Here is a 25,962-nt window from a genome sequence, read left to right on the forward strand (position 1 = left end):
TATGGGGCAGAGCAGAACGCCCGCCGTTGGGGGTTTTCAAAAATGTACATCTTTACGGGGATAGCAAGCTTCATCGCCCTCCTGCAGAGAAGCTGTGGGTTCAAGTGCTGCCCGCAGCAGCCCAACGCCGGAACCGCGGGGCACCAGCGCGGGGGGCACTCGATAATGGAAGGCGTCCCTGTGAGAAGCGAAGCTGAAGCCAGCCCGGAGGCAGGCCAATCCCAGATTCCCCGTGGGGAGCAGCTCCCCGTTTAACCCGGACTCTTGTGAAGCCAGGTGCCTAAGCGCCACCGCGTGGGCTACGGGGAAAGGACATGGCCCTTTAAAAAAGAGCCCGGAGGAGGAGGAGGGTCCCTGGGCGGGGCTTCGCCTGGGGGCGGGGCTTCTCCTGGGGCGGGGCGGGAGGCCGGAGCCAGAGCGCGGTCGCGGAAGGATGACGTATCCGGATGACCGGCTTCCGTGTTGGCTGAAGGCAGCATGTGGGGCCCGGGCGCACTACGCCGGGCACGAGCCCTCTTCGGGCGGCTGCGGCCGGGGCTGTTTCGGGCTTCGGGACGCCGCGGGCCGACGGCTTCCTCCTTCTCCGCATCTGCCGAGCCCTGCCGGGTGCGGGCGCTGGTCTATGAGCGCCACGGGGACCCAGCCAAGGTCGTCGAGTAAGAGGCCGGGGTTCCTGGTGTGGTTGGAGACCGGCCGGGGAGCAGCGGGGGGTAGGGTCTGAGGAGCGGCAGCGGAACCTGCCAAACGGACACTGAAACTCGGTGTTTGGGAGTTCAGAAAGTCCGTGCCTCTCCGTAGCAGAAGACCCCGCGGGGCACGATGATAAGGGAATAATTCAGTCCTAATGACTGACGTTTGTTGACAGTCCTTGTTTAATTAAGTGGGGGCTCTCATTTGAGGGAGAGTACTTGATTTCTCTCCATTTTGCAGATGAGAAAGCTGAGGCATAAGAGAGGTGAAATCACTTGTGCGGGGTCAAACAGCCAGTCAGTGACAGTCGGCTCTTGAACCCAGGTCTGACTGGCTGACTTCCCAGAGTTCCCACCTTCTAGTATGCTTTAATTTCTAAAGTTCCATGCACCTGTGGAAGGGATTTTCATGATTTTACATGTCCATTATTTCATTTGTACCCTTCCGCTCAGTACTGTATGTCAGAAACCAGTTTCCATTTTACAGGATTGCTGGTTCATGTGATGTCCCTCTCGCTGTTTTAGATATGCACCTTGCCTGCTTAGTAAAGAGAACTCAGTTTGGGAGCTAAACCAACCTAGAGTCGAATACAGACCCAGTGTCCTGAGAGCTGTTGGATCTGGGACCAGTCGCTCAGCCTCCCTGAGCCCGCTTTTATGTTTGTGCCCTCCAATTTCTCTGGATTTTCATGTTGTTGACTTGAAAGGCAGTTATGTGCGTTGTCAACTACTATTCTAAATCTGCTTGTAAGCCACTTTAGCTCTTCTGAAGAACAAGTGGGGCTCCTGGAGGGGACTGAACGCAAAATCCCTGCCCTGGAAATCCGAAGACCTGAAATCCCATCTCCCATTACCTGCCATAGCTGTGTGTGTGTGGCTAGTTGCTTAGCTTCTCTGATTGTTAATTTCACCGTTGTTTAAAAAAATAGAAAGAAAGAAAAGATGGAGCCCATCCAGCCTAATTCATAGTGCTAATCAATCTCGTGTGCTCCCCTCACAGCACCTGCATGCCTGTCTGCAGTCCCTCATGGAGAACTCTGCTTTGATTCCCAGCAAACAATTGGGTTGTTTTCTAAAGGCTCAGCAAACATGAACTTATTGGAATGGTTAAAATCTAGGCTACATGATGTGACAGCTGAAATGGCATAAGCCTGGGATAGTTTCAAGGTCTTGTGCTCAGCCTAGCCTCATGCATGGGAAAGAATATTGAGAAAATAAGATTCTCGGTCAATAAGCCCCAGATTGCAGGTTGATGGGAGGTCATGGGTCACCATGTGGGGAGGACAACTCCCGCAGGGGGCTGCTGTGATAGCTGGTGAAGCGCTGGTGAAAGTGCCTCCACTTGCAGGAATGCGCTTCGTGTGGGCATTCTCAGGCAAGCAGGCTTAGGAAGCCACTCACGGGCTTGTCGCCCACGTTTCTAATGCAGGGCATGCCATGAAGTTAGTGCTCCCAAAGTAATGTGAAATCTGAAGTGAGCACCAGCAGGAAGTACACCTAAGTACACTCGTGTGTAAAAGAAGGGCAGAGTGGGGTGTGTGATGGTGATGAAGGCCTCTTAGATGTTCAGCGACCCTGGAGAAAGGCCTGCGAGGCTTAGCGGGCAGAGAGAAGGTATTTGCCCAACAGAACCAAGGACAGATCCTCGTGACTGAGCCTTTCATCTTGCAGAGCAAGGGAAGTTAGCGCAAACTGCTCTAGGGGCAGATGCCACGTAGAAACAGACAGCTTCTCCCATGTCCATGTGTGAAACTTCCCACCAACTGTGACCCTTCCACGGGTAGTGTGTTCCACCTTGGCTTCAGTTCTCAGCGAGGAGCTCGTCACAGACCTCAGACTCACTGCTACCGAGTGGATTTCGACCCATAGTGACCCGATAGGACTGAGTAGACCTGCCCCTTGTTGAGACTGTAACACTTTGTGAGATTATCTCCTCTGACTCCCACGAGGCTGGTGGTTTCAACCTGCAGACCTTATGGTTAGCAACCCAACATGGAACCACTGTGCCATCAGGGCTCTGCTGTGGGGCTTTTAGAAACGACATAGCCCCTGCCCCACCACTGAGGTACTTAGTAGGTCTAGGGTGACCCTGAAGCATCTGTTTTGTAAAGCTCTAAGGTGACTATAATGCCCAAACCAAGGGTTAGAACCACTGCCTGTGGTACAGACTATCGGGCAAGCAACCATTGTCCCTGTGCCTCAGAACACTCCCATCTGACCCACATCCAGGCAACTTAACTTGTCCGAGTGTGGACTAAGGCCAGAAACTGGGATTCTCGTTATAGGTAAAAGATAGAGGGTAACCACACCGTCACAGAAAGAATCCAGTGTCCTTTACACATGCCACAGACTGGGTATCTGGGTCAGGTTAGCTAGGACTACCCAGTGTCTAAACAGAGCATTCCCCAAACTGATGTGATGTATCATACTTCGCTGGGTACAGAGAGATGCTCTCTGCCAGGTTTGGAGTGATGGATTCCTCAGAGTGAGGCCCACAGGCATGCCCTGTTGTGTCAGCCCTCAAACATTCCAGCTGTTTTTTCCTCTCCTAAGCGCTTTTCCCCTGTCTCTTAGAATTTCACTCCCTTCCTCCAGAAAACATTAAACACTCCGGCCTTTTCACTTAAGGACTTGAATGAAGTAAGAGGACAAGAAATGGACCAGCTGGGGGTGGCACAAACATTCTAGAAATGTCAGGCATCCTGTGGTCCTTGTCCGCTGTGTACAGTTCTGGGTTCTCCTTAGCAGTTCTCAGACACACAGACAGCCTCAGGACCTTGCCCTTCCGGGTACCATAGTAAGGCAGCTCTCGTTGATTGTACACCTACTATGTGACAGTCATTGGGCTACATTTTCTACATATCCTACAGGATTTGAAAGCCACGGTAACTCAATATGATCATAGTTATCCCCGTTTTGCAGATAAAGAGAACAAACTTGAGAAGGTTCGAGGATAATACAGCTAGGATGCCTTTTCTTTATTAAAATGCCTGATACAGACATAAACCGCCCCCACCCCCCAAAATAGCAACCATCTCAATCCTTTTGAAGAGGGGGAGGGGGCCAAGGTATAAAATTGGTAATAAGGCCAAAAGGGAAGATGAAATTATATGTCATTTTGAAGACCCCAAGTCTCTGCTCTTCATAGGAAGGGCCATCCCACCCTGGTAAAGAAATACTTCCCTCTGTCTCCTTTTCTCGGGATCCTGGAGCTTTTGTAAGCTAGCCTCCTGGCTGGCCTGGCTTTCCCTCCTGGCTGCTGCCGGTGAAGCCCACTCTGTCTCCAGCTGGGTAGAACTTGGGAGAGCAGGTCATGGCTCTCATTCTCGGTCACTGGTTCCCGTAGGAGGTTTTCCTGTTTTCACAGTAGATGGTAATAATTTGAAATTTTTTTAGGATTCTGGTTCCGTGCACTAAGTCTCCTGGGTTCTTTATTGTGGACATGAATGACAAGGCAACAGAACTCATTGGATTATCAAGTTGTTGATGTTGTGTTGTTGTTAGGTACCATCAAGCCGCTTCTGACCCATATGGACCCTATGCACAACAAAACAAACACTGCACCGCCCTCCCCTAGCCTCACAATTGTTTCTATGCTTGAGCCCATTGTTGCGGCCACTGTGTCAATCCATCTCTCTGGGGTCATTAAGTTAGCCAGCATTTCTTCCTGACGCTGAGGAACCAGATGAGTAATGTGTGGTCCATGCCCGCAAGGGAACGTAGTCTAGTCCAGGAGGAGGGCAACTCCATATGGAGCTTGGGGGTGGTAAGTGCTCTGATAGGATCTGAATGGTGTGCCCATGGGCACCGGAAGCAGAAGAGGGGAGTCTACCATCAAGTGACAAACCACTACCACCTTTTTTCTTTTTTTTGGTTCTCCCATCCCTCCTCTCCCCCCAGCAAACTATGCTAATTTTTTTCATGTTGTTATAAAAATTAGCATAGCACTTAGGAAAAACCTTTCAAGAGGAGGGCTGCTTCGCCAAAAAACATAGAGCATGTGTTTTATTTGTTTAAAAATAAGGTAACCCCTCCCTGCTTTCTCTAAAGACAGAATGTCCGTGTTGAGTCCCCCAGGAGCTAGGTGGGTGGTGTTTGAGGACAGGAAGTGTACAAGTGTTCTAAGCAGAAGAGCCAGAACCATTCATGGAAAAAAAACAGAGACAAGAGTGAAACAGTGTGTGTCTGATGAACAGAAGCTTCACGAACACCTATGTTCAAAAGGTTCTTGGGGAAAGAATTAGAATTAAAATATAAAAAGGTCAAGATACTTGGGTACTTGTGTGTCAAGATACCAGCCATTTCGTCCATCCCTAAAGAACTGAGGGTCCTGGGAATCCAACCATGTCAGTGCAGTCTTGTTACATTAACTGAAGAACTGTGGTGCCCTTTAAAGACTTTTTTTAAGATTAGGAAACAAAAAGTCATCAGAAGGAGCCAAATCAGGGCTGGAAGAGGAATGCCCAATCATTTCCCATTGAAACGTGCAAAATTGCCCCTGTGTGATGAGAGGAATGGTGAGATTGAAGAGATTACCCAACACAATGCTCTCATCAAAAATGCCCTTGTTTGATGAGAGCATTGTATTGGAAAAGGACTCTCTAGTGAAGCTTTCTTGGGTATTGTTCTGCTAAAGCTTTGGCTGCCGTTCTCAAAACGTTGTCCTAATAAGCAGATGTCACCATTCTTTGGCCCTCCAGAATGTCAACAAGCAGACTACCTTAAGCAGCTAAACACCGTTTCCATGACCTTTGTTATTGACTACTTTTACCTCTTGGTAGCCAGTTGCTTTGGTTGCACTGTGTCTCCAGGATTATACTGGTAAAGCCATGTTTCATTTCCTATATCATTCTTCCAAGAAATGCTTCAGGATCTTTGTCCTCAAAAACTCACTGTCATTGAGTCAATTCTAACCCACAGTGAGTCCGTAACACAGATAGACTGTGCCTGTGGGCAGTTTTGGGTGGAGGCCGACTGTAACTCTTCACAGGAGTAGAAAACCTTGTCTTTCTCCCACAGAGGAGCTTGTGGGAGACCTTGCAGTTAGCAGTTAGCATCCTTAATTGTAGCCACTACACTACCAGGGCTCAACTGACTGATCTTGGTCCTACTTGTATAAAACTTCCATTGAAAGTTCTGCCCCCAATCTGGGAGGAGACGAGCCAGTCAGGGTGCGATGTAGCAACGATGAAAAATACAACTTTCCCCTAGTTCCTAAATGTTTCCTCCCCGCTCCCACTATCATGACACGAATTCTACCTTGCAAGTCTGGCTAGACCAGAGGATGTACACTGGTACAGATAGGAACTGAAAATACAGGAACTCCAGGGCGGATGATCCCTTCAGAACCAGTGGTGTGAGTGGCAATACTGGGAGGGTGGAGGGAGGGTGGGTTGGAAAGGGGGAACCTATTACAAGGATCTACATGTGACCTCCTCCCTCGGGGACGGACAACAGAAATGTGGGTGAAGGGAGATGTTGGACAGAGCAAGATGTGACAAAATAATAATTTATAAATTATCAAGGGTTCAGGAGGGAGGGGGGAGCGGGGAGGGAGGGGAACAATGAGGACCTGATGCCAGGGGCTTAAGTGGAGAGCAGATGGTTTGAGAAGGATGAGGGCAATGAATGTACAAATGTGCTTTACACAATTGATGTGTGTATGGATTATGATAAGAGTTGTATGAGCCCCTAATAAAACGATTAAAAAAAGAAGAAGAAAGTTCTGCCCTTATCAGCAGCTGATATGAGGCACCAATTGGGCAGAAAGATTGCTCAACTTTAGTTTTTTAGTCAGAATTGTGTAAACTGAATCAATTGAGATGTCTAAGATGTTGCCTCTTGTTTCTGCTGTTAGTCATGGTGGGTCCTCTTCAGTTGGGGCACAAACAGAGTCACTTGCTCCCTCAGAAATGGATGTGGGTGATTGGCTGCTGTGGGCGTCCTCTTCAGCTTTGCCTTCTTCCTTCCTGAAAGGAGTTAACCATCTGTAAACTCCTGGTTTCTTTGGGTCATTGTCCCCATGATCTTCATAAGGTATCAATGATTTCACCATTTTTCCACTTAAGCTTCCCCATAAATTTGATGTTTGTTCTTGCTTCGATTTTAGTAGAATTCATGTTGTTCTATGCATAGCCTTTCCATAACACACATTTTTGATGAGCTCTTCGAAGTCCCCTTTGAGCCTGAAATTGAGCGGGGCCTGGCGGGGCCTGGGCATGACTTGCTAGAGGCCATGAGATTCAGATCAAGGTGGACTGGACTTCTTGTAGCACATGGACAGAAGCACCCATCTGGACTTCACTTTGAGTGGACTTGGGGGCCAAGCCCATCTAGCTGAGTTTCCTCATGCTTGCTTCCAAGGTGAAGCTTGGCAGGCACACTTCTCTGCTGAATTGGGCTTCCTCTCCTGGATACGTAGCTCTACCCAGTGGAACTCCCAGTTTTCATTAGACTCTGATCCTGGCCTGCAGCTCTCTGGTGGGGTTCTGGGCCTTTCCCACCTTGGGAAGGGGGTGCTTTTTTTAGAGAAGGAGGAACAGGGAGCTGGGTTCTAGTCCCAACTCTGCCACTAATTACTCACTGCCATTAAGTCAGTGCTGACCCCCTGTGGGTTTCCGAGACTGTAAGTGTTTCAGGAGCTGTCTTTCTCCCAGTTGCTGCTGGTGGTTTCAAACTGCTGACCCATTTGAACGTAACCACACCACCACACCGACTCCACGATTAGAATGAGGAAATTGCTCCAACTACATTCTTTGAGTTGCCCTTGATAAAATAAAGGGCTTGACCAAGATCAACAGTGGTGAATTCCTGTCCGAATGACACAGAAGATCCGACATTTCTGGACACCTCAAAACCTATACACCTCTTTGCCCCGGCCCCCCAAACAACACTCCTGCCAAGACTACATGCAGGCTCGGCATTCTTCTCCGCACGGTGCGCCAGGCACAGGAGTTTTGTTCTGAGACGGGAATCCCTGGCCAGCTCCGCCCATGCTCTGAGGCTGCAGCAGGCATCGTGCTCACCACTGGTTGCACCAGCGGTGTCAGGCGGCAACCGCATGGCTAGAATTCAGGAGTCCTGATTGCACCCAGAGCCCCTTTGCCCTGGTTGGTGCCACAGTCAGCAGTGCTCCAGCCAGGCAGAGGCTGATTGGGCATCCTGCAGCTGTCAAAGAGACAAAGGAAGCTAGCTGTTGGCAAGAACTGCCCCTGATGTGGGGCAGTCTTGCTCTAGAGAGCAACAAGAAGAGTTAGACACAAGCAAACCAAGCCTTGAAAACGGCAGCTCCCGTCAAGCGGATTGCGGTGGATATGGAGAATATTCTAGAGCTCACAGGGTTTCTGGAAATTTCAGCTGAAGCAGACAGAGGGTTTCTTGCCCAACCCCAGAGAGAGACTTCCAGAAGTTGCTATAAGTCTGTGATTCTTCTGAGTTCAAAGTGATGGTCCTACAGAGCAAAAGGATGGGTCCTGAGTGGTGGGAGGGGCACGACAGAGGCACAGGGAGGGTAGACATGGGACACAGGAGCTTTGCTTAGCGAAAGGAGCCTGCCTGAAAGCCCTGGGCTCCCCAAGCAGTCCACGAGTCGAGGGTCAGCTGAGGTACTTCGCTCCCTCACAGTCACCCAGTTGTCCCCTGCTTATTAATTATTAATCAAAGTCCCAGAACAGTGTACCCAGCTCCCCAGACATTTCATGACCATGGGGGCTGCAGACAGACTGGCCAGAGCCATAGAAGGTGTCAGTTTCCTTCCGCCGGTGCCCAGCACGCACTCTGGGCCCCTGTACTGAGCACGTGAGAGCGTGCCCATGGCCAGAAACACTCTCCCTCTTCAAACTGATAGTGACCTGTTTGAGGTGACCGAGAGGAAGATGCACAATAAGTACAAATGGTTGCTAATTAAATGCAGAGGGCGGGAAAGATGTCTTAGCAGAGCTGGCAAGTACCTGTCTCTCGGGGTGAGTCTAACTGAGCCCAGTCTCCAGGGTACTGGCCTCTTTTTTTCTTCCCCCTCTCAAAAGGCTCTTTTTCTGCCAGCTTTCATTCCCCTTGTACTTCATACAGTGTCACAGGTGTACAGCCGAGGCCTCAAAGGAGCCTTTGTGCCCTTATCCAGTCTGAGATCTGCCACCTGAAAGACAGTCTCATCCCATCAGCGTGCCTGGCGCCGTTGCCCTCACAGGAGAAGCCAAGAACGGTTCTGGGGAACCGACTGATGATCTAGCTGGGCTGGGCTGTGTTCGGCGGGCTCTTATTTACATTCCACAACACAGCCCCTGTTCCTTTAGTCTAAGTAGCCATAACGTAAAAAAAAGCACAGTGAAGGAAAATTGCTAACATGACACCAGAGGTCCAGCTCCTGGAATTCAAACTTGGCCTCCGGTTTCCTTCCTGTCTCAGCAGAATGGTACCCTTGACGACGCTGTGTCTGTGGTGTTGATGGCATTCCTTGGGGCAGGTTGGGGCCAGTCTCCCTGGGGAGGTAGGGCTGGGCCAACGTTTCCTTGCAGTAACTCAGACCTGCCCGCTGCCATGGCCCACCTGTGTCTGCAGCTTTAGTTTCACATGTCCTACTCACTCTGCTTGCTTGGCCCCACCTCACTCCTCCCTGCCCTCCCACTGTGTGAATCTTGCCCTGAGAGCAGAACTGAGAGGAGCTCATCACCCCGTGTTTGAGGAAACGCTGTCCTATAGGCCATAAAAATCGTGTTCCCAGCTCAAGTTACATCAGGGAATATCTGGATGATAATTGTTAACTTCCCAGAGCCTTTTGTATGCTAGCTAGCGTACAATCAATCTCAAAAAGGGAGGTTTTGGATTCCCCACACTTTCTGGGACCTCATACTAGGTCCCAGAATTAGAATCCCATAAGCACAGTTTAGTAGATGCTGGCATTGTGTTTAATAGGATGGAGGCAAACAAGATCAGTTCATACCACTTTCTAACAGCCTGGCTTTAGGCTAGTTACTTCTCTGAGCCTTGGTTTCCTCATCTGTAAGCTGGGAGTGTTTTGAGGATAAGATGACAAATTGGAAACAATGAAGGATCAGTAGATAGGAATAGACTGTGGTGATAAAAATGACACTGGAGATCCCATAATAGAATTTTGCAAGACCAATGGCTCACTCATTGCAGATCATCTTTTTTCAACAACATAAACAGTGACTATATCCAGGCCCTTGCCTGGTGGAGTACACAAGAATCAAATCGACTACATCTGTGGAAAGAGAAGATACGCTTAATATCACCAATCAAAACAAAGCCAGGGGGCTAACTGCAAAACAGACCCATCAGTTGATCATATGTAAATTCAAATTGAAGGGGAAGAAAGTCCACTTGGGCCAAAATACAACATAATTCCACCTGAATTTAGAGACCATCACCAGAGTAGATTTGATGCCCCAAAAACTAACGAACAAAACCTAGATGAGTTCTGGAATGAAGAGACCAAAGAGAATGCCAGGAAAGACTGAATTTTCCTCTTGATCATACAGTAGCCAAAGCTAAAGCGACGTTGAAGTCAGAGCTGAACAGCACATTTCAGAGTGACTCAGAAGACAAGGGACTGCAATGAAGTATGCAAAGAGCTGGAGGTAGAAAACCGTAAGAGAAGAAGGAACACACTCGGATTCCTGAAGCTGAAAGAACTGAAGAAGGAAATTCAAGCCTCGAGTTTTAATATTGAAGGACACTAGAGTCCAGAAACAAACAATCAAGAAGCATCAAGGAAAGATGGAAGGAATACATACAGTCACCATACCCCAGGGGACTGGTCAGCTTTAAGCTATTTCAAGAGGTAGCCTGTGGTGATGCAAAAACCAATGATACAGAAGGAAGACGTCCAAGTGGCTCTGAAGACATTAGTAAAAGCAAGGCTCCAGGAATTGACAGATTACTAATTGGAATGTTTCACAAACTGATGAAGCATTGGAACACTCACTTGCCGATACTAAAAAATCGGAAAACAACCAACTGAAAGAAATCCATTATTTGTGCCCATTCCAAAGAAAGGTGACCCAACAGAATGCAGAAATTATTGAATAGTATCCCTAATATAGCACATGGGTAAAATGTTGCTATTGATAATTCAAAAGGCATTGCAGTGATACATCTAAAGGAAACTGCCAGAAATTCAAGCCAGATTTCGGAAGAGGGCATGGCATAAGGGATGTCATTGCTAATGTCAGATGGCTCTTGACTGAAAGCAGAGACTGCCAGAAAGATGACTACCTGTTTATTGACTATGCAAAGACATTCAACCATGGATCACTACGAAGTGTGAATAATATTGCAAATGATGGGGAGACCTAATGGTGCTCCTGGAGAGCCTGTATAGAGACTGAGAGACAGTAATTCAGACGGCACAAGGGGCACTTCTGCTTTAAAATCAGGAAGACTGCTAGGATTGAATCCTTTCACTGTGCTTAGTTTGCTGGGTCTTTAGCTGAGCAAATGTGATATGTGGAATGCAGCATCAGAGTTGGAGGAAAACTCATAAGCAACCTACAATATGCAGAAAATACAGCCTTTCTTGCTGGAAGCAAGGAGGACTTGAAGCTCTTACTGATGAAGATGAAAGATAATATCCGTCAATATGGATTACACCTCACCATAAAATAAACATCCTCACAAATGGACCATAAGGAACATCACAGTAAATGGGGAAAGATTTAAATTGCCAAGAATTTCATTTTACTTGGATCCATAATTCGTGTCCATGAGAGCAGCAGTCGGGAAGTCAACAGGTGCATTGCTTTGGGCAAATCTGCTTCAAAAGACCACCTGAAAGTATTCAAAAGCAAAGATGTCACTTTGAAGACAAAGGTGTCCCTGACCCAAACCCTGGTATTTTCACTCACTGCCCATGCATGTAAAAGCTTGACAGTGAATAAGGGAGACCAAAGAGCAATTTGTGCCGTTGGATTGCGATGTTGGTAAAGAATATTGAATGTGCCAGGGATTGCCAGACGAACGGACAAGTTGTTCTTGTAAGTGGTACAAGCCAAAATGCTCCTTAGAAGCAAGGATGGTGAGATTACATCTCACATACATTGGATGTGTTATCAGGCGGGACCAGTCTAGGAGAAAGATAACATGCTTGGCAAACTAGAGGGCCCGTTGAAAAGAGGATGCCCCACAAGATACATTGCCACAGTGGCTGCAACAAGGGTTCAAACATAGGAATGATTGTGAGGATGACAGAATGCCACAGTGTTCTGTTGTATTCATGGAGTCACAGTGTGTCAGATCTGACTCAGGCACCTAACAGCACAGTAAAAGAAGGCCCTAAAGGAGATGGACTGACGGTGGCTACCACAATAGGCTTAAACACAGGAGTGGTTGTGAAGATGGCACAGGACCGGCAGTGTTTCCTTCGGCTGAACGTCAGGTTCCTATGAATCAGGACTGACCTGATGGCAACCTAATTGAGAGGTGGAAAACAGGCGCAGAGCAGAGGTAGAATTCAGCCAGGAATGTGAAGCTGAGAAAGATTTTATTGAGGCAGGGAAAGAACTCCCGGGAGGGAAGGGAGAGCAGAGAAAGGGACCAGGGCATCTTGAGCTCCCGGGCGGGTTCCGCGACCCAACAAGTTAGGTCAGGGAAGTCGCCCCTGGCAGTGGGGCAGTGCGACATATAATGGGCTTGAGCTAAGGGCATATGTACTGATAAGGGGAAGGAGGGCCTTAGTTGCAGGGTCTGAGTCAGGATGTGGTCTGTGAGTAAATCATCTTGTTTTTCACAGACCCGCTTCCTGGAACGCTGAGGGAAGGGACTGTACAGACCCGGCCCAGAGAGACCAGCTCCTTGGAACACGAGGCAGGGACTGCACAGTCCAGCTCTGGCCTTGAGAGGCGGGGGAAAGGGGACGCACAATCCAGCAGTCTATCTTTCGGGAGAGCTGGGGAAGCGGCTACATGGTCTGCACCCGGCCCAAACACACTAACAACATAGACGTAGAGGAAAATAGCCCTGGGTCTTAGATTGAATTCACTTAAGGATCATCTCAATTTTTATCTGTGCTCATCGTTCCGGAGGATTTTCCGCACTCGGGAGAACCAGCACAAGCCCCCTGGGTTGGCACCGCTCCCCTGAGCCCTACCAATGGCAGTTTTCTATCACGTTTTCCCCTAGGGAGAACACGCAGTGATGTCTTTCTGAAGCCTTCTTGGTCATTGGCTTCTTCTGGCACACTCTGCCAACCACTGAGTAAAGGAAGACCCTGTTCTCTGACCTCCATGAGCTCCCAGCCTGACAGGGAGAAAGACCTACTGATTAGGAAGTAAGACAACGTGGATGAATTTTGACCGCATGCTGGTGATATAGTCACAAAAGGACAAATACTGTATGACCCTGCAGATGCAGAGACCCGAGTTTATGAGTGTTACCCAGAAGGAGAGCGCAAGGGAAGTGATTGCTCGAGGGACACTGAGCTTCTGTTACAAGTGGTGGAAAATGCACAAGTGGAGAGGGACAACGTTGCACAACTTGATGACTGTGATTAATGTCCCTGAAGGACATGTACACCATTTCTGTTGAAGTGCAAAATGTTCTATCTGTGTGCGTGTGTATTGAGGCCCGTGAGTTGCAAACAGCTAACATACTTGGCTATTAGCTGAAAGGGTTGGTCGTTTAAATCTACCCAGAGGCACCTCAGAAGAAAGACCTGGCGATCTACTTTTTAAGATTCAGCCATGAAGACCCTTGCGGAGCACCTTTCTACTGTTGACACACACGGGCCTCCATGCGTTGGAATCGACACAGTGGCAACTGGAGTGTGTGTGTGTGTGTGTGTGTGTGTGTGTGTGTGTGTGTGTGTGTTTAATATATCTTTTTACTGCAGTAAAAAAGACAGGCTAATGAGGGGATACAAGTAAAAAGCTCTGAGCTTGGAGTCTGGAAGCCCAGGGTCTAGATCCAAATTTGTATCCGCAGTTTTAAAATTCACACAGCTCTGAAGACTTGACAGTTTTCCCTAGCTCATTTAGAGGCAAAACACGATCTGACTTGAGATTCGGATGTGGTCTTTACACATCCCACGGTGTGTGACTTCATACATCTTCCTGCAGAAACATTAACACGTCTGATTACAGGGCGCTGCCCCACCCCCACTGGAGGCTGTGTGCTCTGTGGTGCTGGGCTGTGGAGCACAGCCGACCCCAAAAGTTTGGGGAAAGGGATTGTGAGTTTATGCTTTGTCATGATCAATTGAAGAAAGGTGCAAAGAGGCTTTTGTAAACGAGAAAGCAAGCTGATGTAAGATGGTCTTGAACAGCACATTTGTGCTGGGAGTGCAGGACAGGACAGGTTTTGTTGTATTTTTTCAGGGCCAGGACAAGGTCAGAAGGCACCTTAGAAGAAGTAAAATTTGATTTGAGCTGGGTTTAAAAAGACGAAGCTGTCTTGCTCAGAGGGTAGAGAAGGTGCTCCGGAGCGGTGGAAAAGGAATGCTGGGCTGAGGAAGAATGTGTAGAAAAAATGTGTAAGCTGCTTGAGCACATGGTCTTTGTCGGCCTCTAGCAAAAACTGATTCTCTGTCAAAATGCAGGAGAGAAGCCCTTGGGATAATATAGAGGGGCAACTAGTCCGAAAGCCATTTGCCTTGAGCAGGATTTGCCTTGGAGTGCTGCCTTGTGCAAGCTTTCACGAAGGTAGCACCAGCAGCGTCCTTGCCAACGCCTCCGGGCTCAGCCTGCCAGCTCCACCTCCCTTTGCCTGTGAGGCAGGTCCAGGGAGGTTCCATCCCAAACACCAATCCAGAGGCATCTGTGCACCTTGCCAGGGGTCAATCAGATCATCCACTTACTGCGTTGGGTGACCTTGAGGCAGTTGCTTGCTGCCTCTTTTGCCTCATTTCTCCACGAGAGAATGAGAATAATAGTATGAAAGCTGGCATGTACAGCACTTGGCACAGCCCCTAACTGGTAAGCACTTGACCAAGAGGAACTATTATTACAAGAACACGCTCTTCTGATTGTGTGTAGGCACTTACACTCCTGAAAAGCTTAGTGTCATGACATGGTCGCATCATGCTCAGACCCTCTGATTGGCAGTTACATATGTCTTTGGTATGTGAAAATGAGGTTTCTTACTTAGAAAGTACATTTAGGCAGAAGAAAGCATTGTAACATAAACTCAGGGGTGTGGAGAAAGAAGCCAAAGGAATGTCCCGTAATCCAAGTCTGGGGCCCACAGTTCTAGTCCACTCATCAGTGCTGCCTGGTTGCGAGTATGGGTGGGTGGATGGTTATTGCTTTTTTATTCCAAAAGCAATACCCAGATATAGTCACCGTAACCCTCCCTCTTACCCAAAGTTCCCATGGGGTAAAAATGTTGGTGCGGTGGCGTCTGGGCCCTGCAAAGGGAGTTAATAGAGACATCAGAGAGAAGAAACTCTCAGAAGTGAGCAGGCACAGATCCTCACCCTGAACCCGTAAATCCCAGTCACTCATACTGGCAGACATGTGTCCACTCCTCCGGGTTGGGGCCAGCACAAGTGGGAAACCAGGGGACTGACCCTGCTCCCCAGAATTCCAAAGAAGTCCTTGGGATACTGCATATCTGGAGATCCTGCTCCAGTGGATGGACCTGGGGCCTGGGAATCTCCATTCTCAGTGAGCACACCAGGCAGGCCTTCAGAGCAAGCATTTCTGGGCAACAAGGCCAGTCAAGGCCAATATGTTTTGACTTTTCTGTTCTAGACTGGGCCATGGGAGAAGATCCCCTTGCAGGTCAAGAAAGAGTTAACGTGGACCCTGAGCCGGTTCCTTACAGCACCTCTCTTTCTTGGCAGAACACTGGGCCCCACAATGACAGCTCAAACCACCACTGCCTGACCTACTTCGGGGAGACGATTTGCGTGAAAGACACTGTCTGGCCCTGATGACATTAACGTCTCTCTTTGGCTTTGTGCTCAGACTGAAGAACCTGGAGCTCGCTGCTGTGGGCGGATCGGATGTCCATGTGAAGATGCTGGCGGCCCCTATCAATCCGGCTGACATAAATATGATCCAAGGTAACCTTGCGTTCTGTGGATTTGGTTCATTGGCTTTTTTGCTTAGCTTCCCTCTGGTTTCCAGCCCTCCTTCTCCCGCCCCCCGCCCCCGTCAGATGCGGGTGTGAAAGCCCTGGGATTGGCAGCAGCTCTCCCCCACATGTGCCAGCTGCAGACCGGGTTGGCCCATGTGAGCCTCCGCCTTGGGGGGTAGGGGGGAGTGAGACTTTTTGAAGGTTAGCACTGCGGTGGGGGAACACCAGTGGCTAGGATGTGCCAGGCTCATTTCATGAATCATCTCACCTGAGCTTCAAACACACCCAAGGATGCTGCAGGGTCTAGCCCCCTGGGCAGTGCACATGGTCAGTGCCTGACCATTCACCAAAAAGCCAATGCCTTGCATCCACCCAGAGACACCTCAGAAGCACGGCCTGCCCATGTCTTGCCAAGAGGTCACAGCCGTGTTGGGGCAGCCAACACACATAAAGAAATGCTTGTGATTGTTAGCCCCGAGAAAGAGATGCAAATCGGAACAAGGAGCTATCATATCTGAAGCCAGCATTCACAGCAAAGTTTAACAAGCAAACAAAGCCAACAAATGCTGGTGAGGGTGAGGTGAGACGAGAACCCTCAAACACACTGCTGGTGGTACCAGAAAATGGCACGCCATCCTGGAAAACGGGGTGAGGCTTCCTTAAGAGGCTGAGATAAATACCGCATGCGCCAACAGCCCAATGCAAGCTACGTATCCTGGAGCCCTCCCGCTCATTACAGCACTGCCACACAGCAGATTGACGCAGACCGCCTGAATGCGCACGGCGGAAGAGTGAACAAGCAAACTGCGGTACATAGGAGCGGTGGCCGCGTGAAAAGTCACCGCCTAGAAAACTCCGTGCAGTTGCAGTGAGTTAGAATGGACCCGGCGGCCACCGGGACAGGCAGGAAGCTAAGGCTCAGAGAGGTTAGGTGCTCAGTTCACCAGAGGCACAGCTCACATCAGGCTTGGCTCGTCTGGCTCCAAACCCATGCTCTTTCACGGTGCAAACCTGGTCGGATGCCCCTCTTTGCCCTTCTCTTAGGAAACTATGGCCTCCTTCCCAAACTGCCTGCTGTTGGAGGAAACGAAGGCGTTGGCCAAGTGGTGGCGGTGGGCAGCAATGTGACGGGGGTGAAGCCAGGAGACTGGGTGATCCCAGCCAATGCCGGCTTGGGTAAGTGTCCCCAGGTGGCAGCAACCCTGCTGGTGTTCTGCCTGCTGAATGCAGTGCCAAGTTTCTTGCTGAGCCCATGGTCTCCCTCCAGTCGGGAAGGGAGGTGAACAGCGAGAGAGAGAGAGCAGAAATCCCCCGTCTCTTCTGCACCTGCTCTCTCCCTGGGCCTATGTTCATCTGTCTCCTGCTGTCTCTGAATCCCTGCGGTAAAAGGGGAAACGAGGAAGCTTCCAAAAGTTGATGGAAATTTTAAATAAAAAGCTCGTGGATTTCTTCCACGGGCTTTTTAAAGCCCCTGTGTAAAACCAGACGGCCCTGCCCTCCTAGAGGTTGCAGCCTAACGGAAGTGGTCTCGGAACCTCCAGGGGAGTGGAATGAGTTCACGGGGGAAAACGGCAATTCTTGCCACTCACCGCAGCATAGTGGCCTACATGGCCAACTGCACATCAAGCTGTTGGCCCCCACCAGCTGCTTCATAGGAGAAAGGCAGGCTTTCTGCTCCTGTCAAGAGTTACCATCTCAGAGACCCCCAGAGGCAGCTACCATGTCCTACAGAGTCACCGTGAGGCAGCATTGACTCCATCGGCAGGGATTGAGCTTTCCGCTCTCTGAGCGGCGAGACAGCCATGAGGAGGGCTCCAAAAAGACTTCCGGGAGAGGTTCATCAGGAGGGGTATTGGAAGGTGAGGTTTGCTAGGGTGTGTAAGCCATGCTGATATCACGCGGCGGGAACAAGGTGAGCAGGCGTGGTGCTCCGCTCCATGTGGGAAAGGATGGGTGGTCTGAGAACACCTGAGGGAGGACTGGAAGTGAGAAGCCCACAAAGGGTAGGGCCCTGCAAAGGCCTGGCTGAGCAGCTGGGGTTTTCCCTGATGGCCTGGAGGGCGCCCTTGGTGAGTGCTTGTTTCTTAGCAGGTGGTGGCTTCCCTGACGGGCCCATGGCGCACGTGGGTCTGACGGCAGGTGGGAAAGGGCAGCGAGGCAGACCTGCACCACACCATCAGAAGTGAAGCCCTCGCTCAACCTCTCGTAGCAAACTAAGAGTCCACTGGGCTCCTGGCTCCCCTCTCTCTGGATTAGAATTTATAGAAACTCAACTCAAAATACCAAAACCTCCAGTTGGCCTGTGGAACTAGGAAATGCACACAATCGAAAGCTTCAGGCACAGCTGGATCCAGGAGCCCCAGTGGTACATCACAGTCCTGGCTCTGCCTTGTTCTCACTGGTTCTCAGGTATGCCTGCCCCGCCCCCACCCCCACCCCAGTGTGCTACAGTGCTAGTAACAATAGAAACAAGCCATTAGCCACTCCCTTTGTGGCAGGCACTGTTATGTCATCACATAGGTTAATTATCCCTACAACCTGAGATATATACTTTTATCACCCCCTTTTGCAGACCTCAAGGATTCAGCAGCTGGCTCAGTCACCCCACCAATAATGTGGTGGAGTTAAAAAACCCACTCTTACCTATACCGGCCCTCCCTGGACCCTTGCCCAGCCCCGAACCAGCTGCAGGTGGGTGGGCTGGGCCACTAACAGCCCTGGTTGGCTTTCCTGCCCGAGTCTGCAGTGTGGAGGCTAGACCCTTGATGGTGGCCGCAGAGGTTAGGAGGGAGCTGTTCTGGAAAGACAAAGGTTCCAGGCTTCGGGAAACCATGACCAAAGTCCATGACAAGCCCTTTGTTTCTCGGGCCCCAGGGAGCTGCAGGGACGGCTCCACCCTCTGCCCAGCCCTCTGAGCAAATTGCATGTTGCAAAGACCTCGCTAGACACAGAGTGGCCCCTAGTGCCAGCCCCTGTGCTGCAGGGAGGACACTCGATGTGAGTCAGGCACAAGCCTGCCCTCCCAGGGCTCGTCGCCGCAGGTGGGGGCTGCAGGAAGGGGGAAGCAGCACCTAACAGCCACATCACCAGTGCTGTGTCCAGACAACGGTCCCTTCTCTTGGGAGCAGTCGGAAAGCTTCCCAAAGACCTGATGCTTCAACAAGATCTGGAAGACAGGCCAGGCACATGCCCAGTGGGCAGCTGGGAGCCACTCTGTGGGGGAGCGGAGGGCCAGCAGCAGAGTCGGCTCCTTCTGACGGTGAGGGTCCCAGTGAAGAGGGCTGGAGGCCAGGGGGCATTGAGAAGGTGGTGAACCATGCAAGGCAGGCTGAAGAAGCCGAGGACCAAAACAAGACAGGGCTGGAGAGGAGAGGCAGGACGTGGCGATCACTGGGATTTGGAGGAGAGCAGAATCAAGGGCGTCCGCCAGGTGTGTAGGTAATTGCAGGGGTGGCAGTGGCGGCGGCAGCCAGACCCGAGATTCCTGCCTGGAGAAAAGGTGAGTCTTTTCAACAAGGTGCCAGCCGGGGCGGGTGGAGAGTTTGTAATTCTCAGGGACTATAATGACCTCCGTTTGTTCAGTCAACATTCTATGAGCCTCTGGAGCATGCGGGGCACACAGCCGGGGTCTTTGTTCGAGTGAACATGGCAGGTTAGCACACGTGGCACTCATGAAACTCCGTGGCCGCATCCTGGGAGTTCTTCGTGAGCTTCACAGCTGTCTCTGTGCTACGAGCAGCCCCCTCCCACATGCAGCCACTCCACCCAGGGGGAGCCTGGGCCTGCGGGGGTGGGCACACCTGTGCCAGCTGCTCTTCACCTCGGGAAGCACTCGAAACCCTCTGTACGATGGAGGAAGGGCCCTGGCCTGGGGAGGGCCTCCGGGTGAGCTTGTTGAAGTCACACCTCCTGTGAGCCTCGGGTTCCTCATCCCTCAGGTGGCACAGAGTCCCTGCCTTGCTCCCTCCTCAGACCTTCATGGGCAGCGCAGAGGAGGGAGTGGCTGCAGGGGTGCTTTGCAAACTCGGAACTTCTGCGCACCGCAGATCACAGGTCAACAAGCCTCTTCCTTCGGGGGCAACATAGTAAAGGGTCAGGCCCTGCTGACCATCCCAGCTTCGCTGTTACTATTCATTTCTGCTGTTGTACAAAACCATAGCGACCACAACCCACTGCTGCCCAGTTGATTCCAATGCAGAGTGACCCTGTGGGGCAGAGTCAAGCTGCTCCCTTGGGTTCCAACCTAGGCTGTAAGTCTACAGAGCAGACAGCCTTGTCTTTCTCCCGAGGAACTACTGGTGGGCTCAAACTGCTGACCGTGCAGTCAGCAGCCCAACACGGCACCCACTGTGCCACCAAGCAGCCACAGACAATCCAGGAGCGTGGCCGGGTTCCAATACAACTTGGTTTACAGCGACAGGCCAGTTTGGCCCATGAGCTGTAGTTCACTGGCCCTGCGTTAGATGACAGGGACAGCTAAAGGTCAACAGGAGCCCCTTAGGGCCCCCTCAGCAAAGGGAACCAAAGTGTTACATGGCACTAGCCACTACGGTCATCTCCATGCAGGTGCCATTTCATGCCATCCTTGCACCGTGACGTAAGTGGCATTGTCTTCATTTTATAGGGCAAGAAACTGAAGCAGAGGGGGAAGTGATCACACAACTAGTAAGTGACAAAGCAAGGTTTTTTCAAACGGGTCTCTCCCGCTGCAGCGTCTCCATGTTTCTGCTAAAAACCTTGAGTGCCAGTGGAGCTGACCGCAGGCTCTGCCTCATCCCACCCAGGCGCCTTGGGGAGGAGTAGGGGCTGCTGAACCCCAGAAAGCCTTGTCAAGGGCTGGCTTTCCATGATTGTGCCATCACAGGACTTAGAAAACCCCCAAGTTCCTGCACAGAAAGCGCATTACAGAATGCCTGGGACAGGGTGCTGGCGTGGCTGAGGAGGAAGACATTGCAGAGTTGAAAACCAGCCTAGCAGAGACCTAGAGAATACCACGTCGCCTCCTGGATCCGCAGGAGTGGCTCAGGGGTCCGTCAGCTTCTCGGGCCACAGACCACTCAGCGATCGAAACACCTTTCATGTGGCTCCCACCTCCCCTCCCCAGTTCCTAGCCCCAAAGCCCTTGGTCTTTCCCCTCCTGGGCAGCCCCTGCTTCCCATAGTTGACAGTGTGGGCTGGACACTGTCTGAGTAGTGAGTGCATCCACTGGAGAGCTTTGGGAGCGTACGCCAAGGGCCCTGAGGCAACCCAGCCAGCGCTCCACACGACTGTGCTAAGGTAATAAAGGAGAGAGTGGTAGAGCCAAGACGTGAGCTGGCACCTGTGTGACACCGAGGTCTGTCCTCTTCACCAGCTAATGTGTGTAAGGATCTGTCACCCCTCACCCAATCCCCCACCAAGTCCTATTGTCCCTCTCTCCAAACTATAACTCAGATCCATTTGTGTGCCTTGTAGCTGCTGCCTGTCTTGGTGTAGGTCACCTTTAGCTCATATCTCAGCCCATGCAGGATCCCCCTAATCAAGCTCCCCACTTCCACTCTCTCCACCCTCCCCTACCCTGGTCCACACAGCAGCAAAGTGGCAGGAAGACATCACTTCTCTCAGAGCTGGTTAGAGGCTTCCATGCACAAGCTGGACGTGTGCCCAGTGCCAGGCCCTTAGAGCTGTGGGGTTGGGCTGCCAGTCAGGACCCTTCAGTGAAGTCAATCCCATGGGTTGCAAGCAGCTTGGTTTTTATTTAAACTACAATCAAGCCAAGTAGAATAAAAATTAGAATACATCACCTAGTAAAGGCAACTATGACTGGGAAACTTCTGTTGCATGTGAGCATGCACGCGTGCACACACGTGCACACAAGTTTACCATATCAACTGGAATCCTTACTGCGGGGTGAGATTCTGTGAGTTTCTGTGACACACCAGCCACATCTCCAGTCCCTCGTCCTGTCAGTCTGCCCACCAGTGTATTCTTCCAGTTCTGCCTTGATGTCCCTCCCACCTCGGTCTTTTCCCTGTGCCTAGGAATTGAGCCGCCAATCACAAGGTCAGCAGTTCAAACCCACCAGTGACTCCCCGGGAGAGAGCAGAATCCACGTGCTCCTGGCAAGGCTGACTGTCTCAGAACCCCAAAGGGGTGGTCCTCCTCTGTCCTGCAGAGCCGCTGAGAGTTGGAATGAACCCGCTGCAGGGAGTGTGGCTGTCTGTGTGGGGAATGTGCCTTGTCCAGCTTAGTGAACCCTTTCTCGTCTGCCCAGCTAAAGGGGTCCAGGGACTCCCTCCATGCCTCACATTTCTGTATTTGCCTGTTGGCTCGTCACCTACCGTGCTAGAACAGAAACTCCATGAAAGAAGGCACATGCCTGTGTTGTTCAGCTGTGATCTCCCGACCCCGAGTCCAGCGCCTGGCTCAGTCAACCTCTGAGCTGGGGCGTGGGGTGCAGGCACCCGGGTTCTGGCTCCAGCTCTGCCCAGATCAGCCAGGTGGTTCTAGGTGATTCCCGCGCCCAGTTTCCCGCCCTGCTGAGGGAGGGTTTTCACCAGCAGCCCATGGTCCTGCCGGCTCATACACTCCCCTACGGAGTGCTGTGCACCGTGCTTTCAGAGGAGGCCAGCCAGCCACCTAACCGCCGACCTGTTAGGTTAGAGTCACGGAGACTCTGTGTGGGTGGAATTCGCTCCACCAAGACAAGGCCCCAAACCAGGTCTCACCTGTAGGCCTCTTGATTCCCGCCTTTACGCTCTTCCACAAAACCACCCCGAGGAGGAGGAGGACTGAAGGGAAAGCAGGGTTGTCTCGGCTCCCCTGGCTCTCCCTCCAGAGCTCTGTACTGCTAGAGAGCTGCTGTGTGGCATTAGATAACTCGGACAACCTCTCTGAACCTCTGTCACCACGTTTGCAAAACGGGAATGGCAAAATCTACCTGACGTTGTCATGAAAACTTGGAGTTATTCAAAGAGAGTTCGAGTCTTCTTTACTTATTTTTTTCTTTTTCTCTAAGGGTGATCCAAAGTCCACTGTCCTGAGGAGGGGAACCTGGGGCTGGGGGTGAGCAGGGGTCCTTCCTCACAACTGTGAACACCTCCCCCAACCCAGGGACCTGGCAGACCGAGGCTGTCTTCCACGAAGAAGCGCTGATGAGCGTTCCGAGTGACATCCCCCTCCACAGTGCTGCCACCCTGAGTGTCAACCCCTGCACTGCCTACAGGATGCTGGTGGACTTTGAGCAGCTGCAGCCAGGTAGGGCACCCAGGGCTCCCCCCTGCAGCGTGGTCACTGGGAGTATGAGAGGAAAAGGGTCCCCAGCCCCACCAAGTGTGCTGTGGCTGCTCTTATCTAGAAAGAGGTCACTAAAGGTCCAGGGAAGCTGCCAAAACCTCACGAGGAATTCACTCAGAAGAGCCACAGGGCCTCACACACCCGAGAGATTGGGTGAGATGCTTTCATTCAGCAAAAAACGCTTCCAGCCCTGCTGAGCTGAGCTGGGATCTAGAGCAGGGCGTGGACTCCAGGAGAGCGCTGAGGTCGGTGTTTCCACCGCACACGGAGACAGCACTTTCCCCTGCGGATGGAGCAGCGGGGCCAGGCTGGTGTCGCTGGACCTGCTTACCAGCTCGAGCCAGGCCACCGAGGCCCCGGCGCAAGCAACGCCCTTTACTAGTTAGGTGACTTGACCTGTGAAATCATCAGATTCTTCCCCCGTGGAATGGAGACTCCAGAGCGCTAAGGCTTCACGGAAACACTGCCAGGTAGCCCTCAGCACTGTGCCCGGCACACAGGACAGTGACCGTCCCCTGTCATCACTCTTCCTTTTTAGAAGGGAGGAAACGGGGTCAGAGAGGCAAGTTATTTGCAGGAGATCAGCCATCAAGTAACTGAGTGTCTTATGTGGGGTCCCCGGAGGCAGAGCCTAGGACTAGGGAGGACAGTCCCTTGGGTGGTGTTCTCAGGGAGGAGGGCAGCACCATAGGCTCAGCCCAGCTGGGATTCTCTAAAGAACCCTGCTTCAGCGTGAACCAACAAAGAACAGACTGGGCCCGTTCCCCACCCACTCCCATCCCCCATGGTGTCAGAATTGCCCCAAGGGTCACCAAGTATCCCCCCAGATGCCCCGTACACCTCATGTATATCCTTGAGCGGGCAGGGGTTGTAGAACTCACACAGTCTAGCTCCCATCCTGAGAGGGAAACGGAGGCCAAGAGAGGTGGGAGTAGGGAAGGTGGAGGCTGGGAGCCTTCAGTGGAGCAGGCATCACCCAGGACCTTTGCTCAGTGGGCACTGTTTTCAGCTGTGGTGGACAGACTGCCTGCTGGACATCTTCCCCTCTGCCTCATGGCCAAGCAAGCTTACAGGTGAAGATTCTGACCTACTGCAAGAACGATGCTGTGCATTGCAACTGAGCATATGTACAGTTGGCTCCCGGTGCCCTCGGGAGGTTGGTCCCAGGCTTCCTCCTCCATCCGTGGGTGCTCAAGTCCCTTCTTTGAAATCAGGGTAGTGTTTGCTCACAACCCATGCACATCCCTAGATTACTTAAAATACCTAGGACCATGTAAATGCTATCGAAAGAGCTCTTTAGACTCTCTTAGCCTTGAGGCATTGTTCAATGACTGAACTTTTACTTGCCATCCTCCCCCCGTCCCCAAATTTTCCATCACCTTGAGTTGTTTGAATGACAGATGCAGAGCCCATTGATATTGAGGGCTGACTGCATATGAAGATCAAACATTCAAGGAACAACATATGCCTTTACTATATGCAGTGCAGGAGCCCAGGGTCACAGGTGAGCTGCTATCACAAGGTCAGCAGTTGGAAACCACCAGCGGCTCTGTGCAAGAAAGGTGAGACTGTCACTCCCTTAACGAGTTACGGCCTCAGAAACTCACAGGGGCCCTTCTACTCTGCCCTACACGGTCGCTGTGAGTTAGAATCAACTCGATGGCAGTGAGGTTTTGAATGTGTATAAAGCACTGTTGTTGGTGGTGTTGTTTTTGAATTATATTCACCTTGGTTTTAGTTAAAGAATTTTTAAATGCTGTTGGCCACCCACTAGGCTGATTTCATAATCCACTAATGGGTGGCTAGTTGCATGCTGTCCCCACTGAGGAGAACAGGCTTGCTCCTTCCATGAAGTACGCTGTCCCTAGCTCCATTCCATTGTATCAGATCCCTGTTCCCTCTGCAAAACCAGGTAGCATTTGGGTCTCACAAAGCCCTCCCTGAACACAATGGCTTGTGACCCTAATGATAGCCCTGATTGGTGTCCCTGGGACTCCTGTTTTATGGGGAGGAAACTAAACTTCAAAGAGGCCCTGGTTTGGCCATCTCACAGGTATAGTAAGAGGCGCCGCTGGAACCCACACCCAGGCCCATGACTCTCTACAGCCCACGTTTTCCCCAGCACACCGTGCTGCTGTCCCCATTGGCCAACTCCAGAGCCAGGTTTGAGGCTTTGACCACACAGAGTCTGCTGGACCCCGGGGCCCAGGTGGCCAGGTGCTCGAGCACTGTTCTAATCTCAGGTCATGGCAGTGCCCCTTGACTGAATGATGCAGACGAGAATAACACGTGGCCCTTCCCCTCACGAAGCTGTGGATAGAAATGGACCTAGACACACCGAGCAGAAGACGGGGCAGACACAGGTGTGCGTTCGTAGTGTGCTGGGGGCTGGGGTTGCCCAGAGAGGGAGAGGCCGGGACGGCTTGTTGAAGGAAGCTCCACTGAGCAGAGTGCTTCGAAGGAGCCAGAGGTTTCCAGGGGAAGGGCCAGGGAAAGGACAGCAGCTGAACAAAGACTTGAAGAGAGAAGGAGCATGGGTATAAAACCATTTGGACACAGGGTTTAAATGACAGTCAGTATGGACTAAGTTGCCACAACTGGGCAGGCATTGTCTGTGTGTGGAAGCTGGAGGGCGGGGGCCAGGACTGGGGAGATGTGAGCATCAGCGGCCCAAGGCACCAGGAGACTCAGCAGCCAGACCTGGGTCCCCTGAGCCATGGGCTCAATCTCTTGTCCTATGTCAGGATCCCAGACTGGGAGCCCAGGCCTTGACTTGGGTCTCTTCCTGGCTCTGCAGGGGACTCTGTCATCCAGAATGCGGCCAACAGCGGAGTGGGGCAGGCAGTCATCCAGCTCGCCGCCGCCCTGGGCCTGAGGACCATCAATGTGGTCCGAGACAGGTGCGTGGGGAGCAAGCCTCTTTCCAGACCACCTGGCCGTGTGAAAAGTGCCAATCCTTCGACTTCCA

At 51.5% G+C, this 25,962-nt stretch overlaps 1 protein-coding gene across 1 annotated transcript in view; it reads left to right on the forward strand.

Moving 5' to 3' along the window:
* The first annotated feature begins 477 nt into the window (after nucleotides 1-477).
* Nucleotides 478-25,962, forward strand: part of MECR (mitochondrial trans-2-enoyl-CoA reductase) — a 33,009-nt gene continuing 7,524 nt past the window's right edge. Inside the window, exons 1-5 of the mRNA XM_004705041.3 lie at nucleotides 478-656; nucleotides 15,608-15,705; nucleotides 16,764-16,895; nucleotides 22,812-22,955; nucleotides 25,792-25,894. Coding sequence (XP_004705098.1) covers nucleotides 478-656; nucleotides 15,608-15,705; nucleotides 16,764-16,895; nucleotides 22,812-22,955; nucleotides 25,792-25,894 — 656 coding nt within the window. The remainder of the gene's footprint in view (nucleotides 657-15,607; nucleotides 15,706-16,763; nucleotides 16,896-22,811; nucleotides 22,956-25,791; nucleotides 25,895-25,962) is intronic.

The sequence above is a fragment of the Echinops telfairi genome, unplaced genomic scaffold, assembly GCF_000313985.2.
Source record: "Echinops telfairi isolate 266 unplaced genomic scaffold, ASM31398v2 ScPeMD7_7457;HRSCAF=8495, whole genome shotgun sequence".
Lineage (NCBI taxonomy): Eukaryota > Metazoa > Chordata > Mammalia > Afrosoricida > Tenrecidae > Echinops > Echinops telfairi.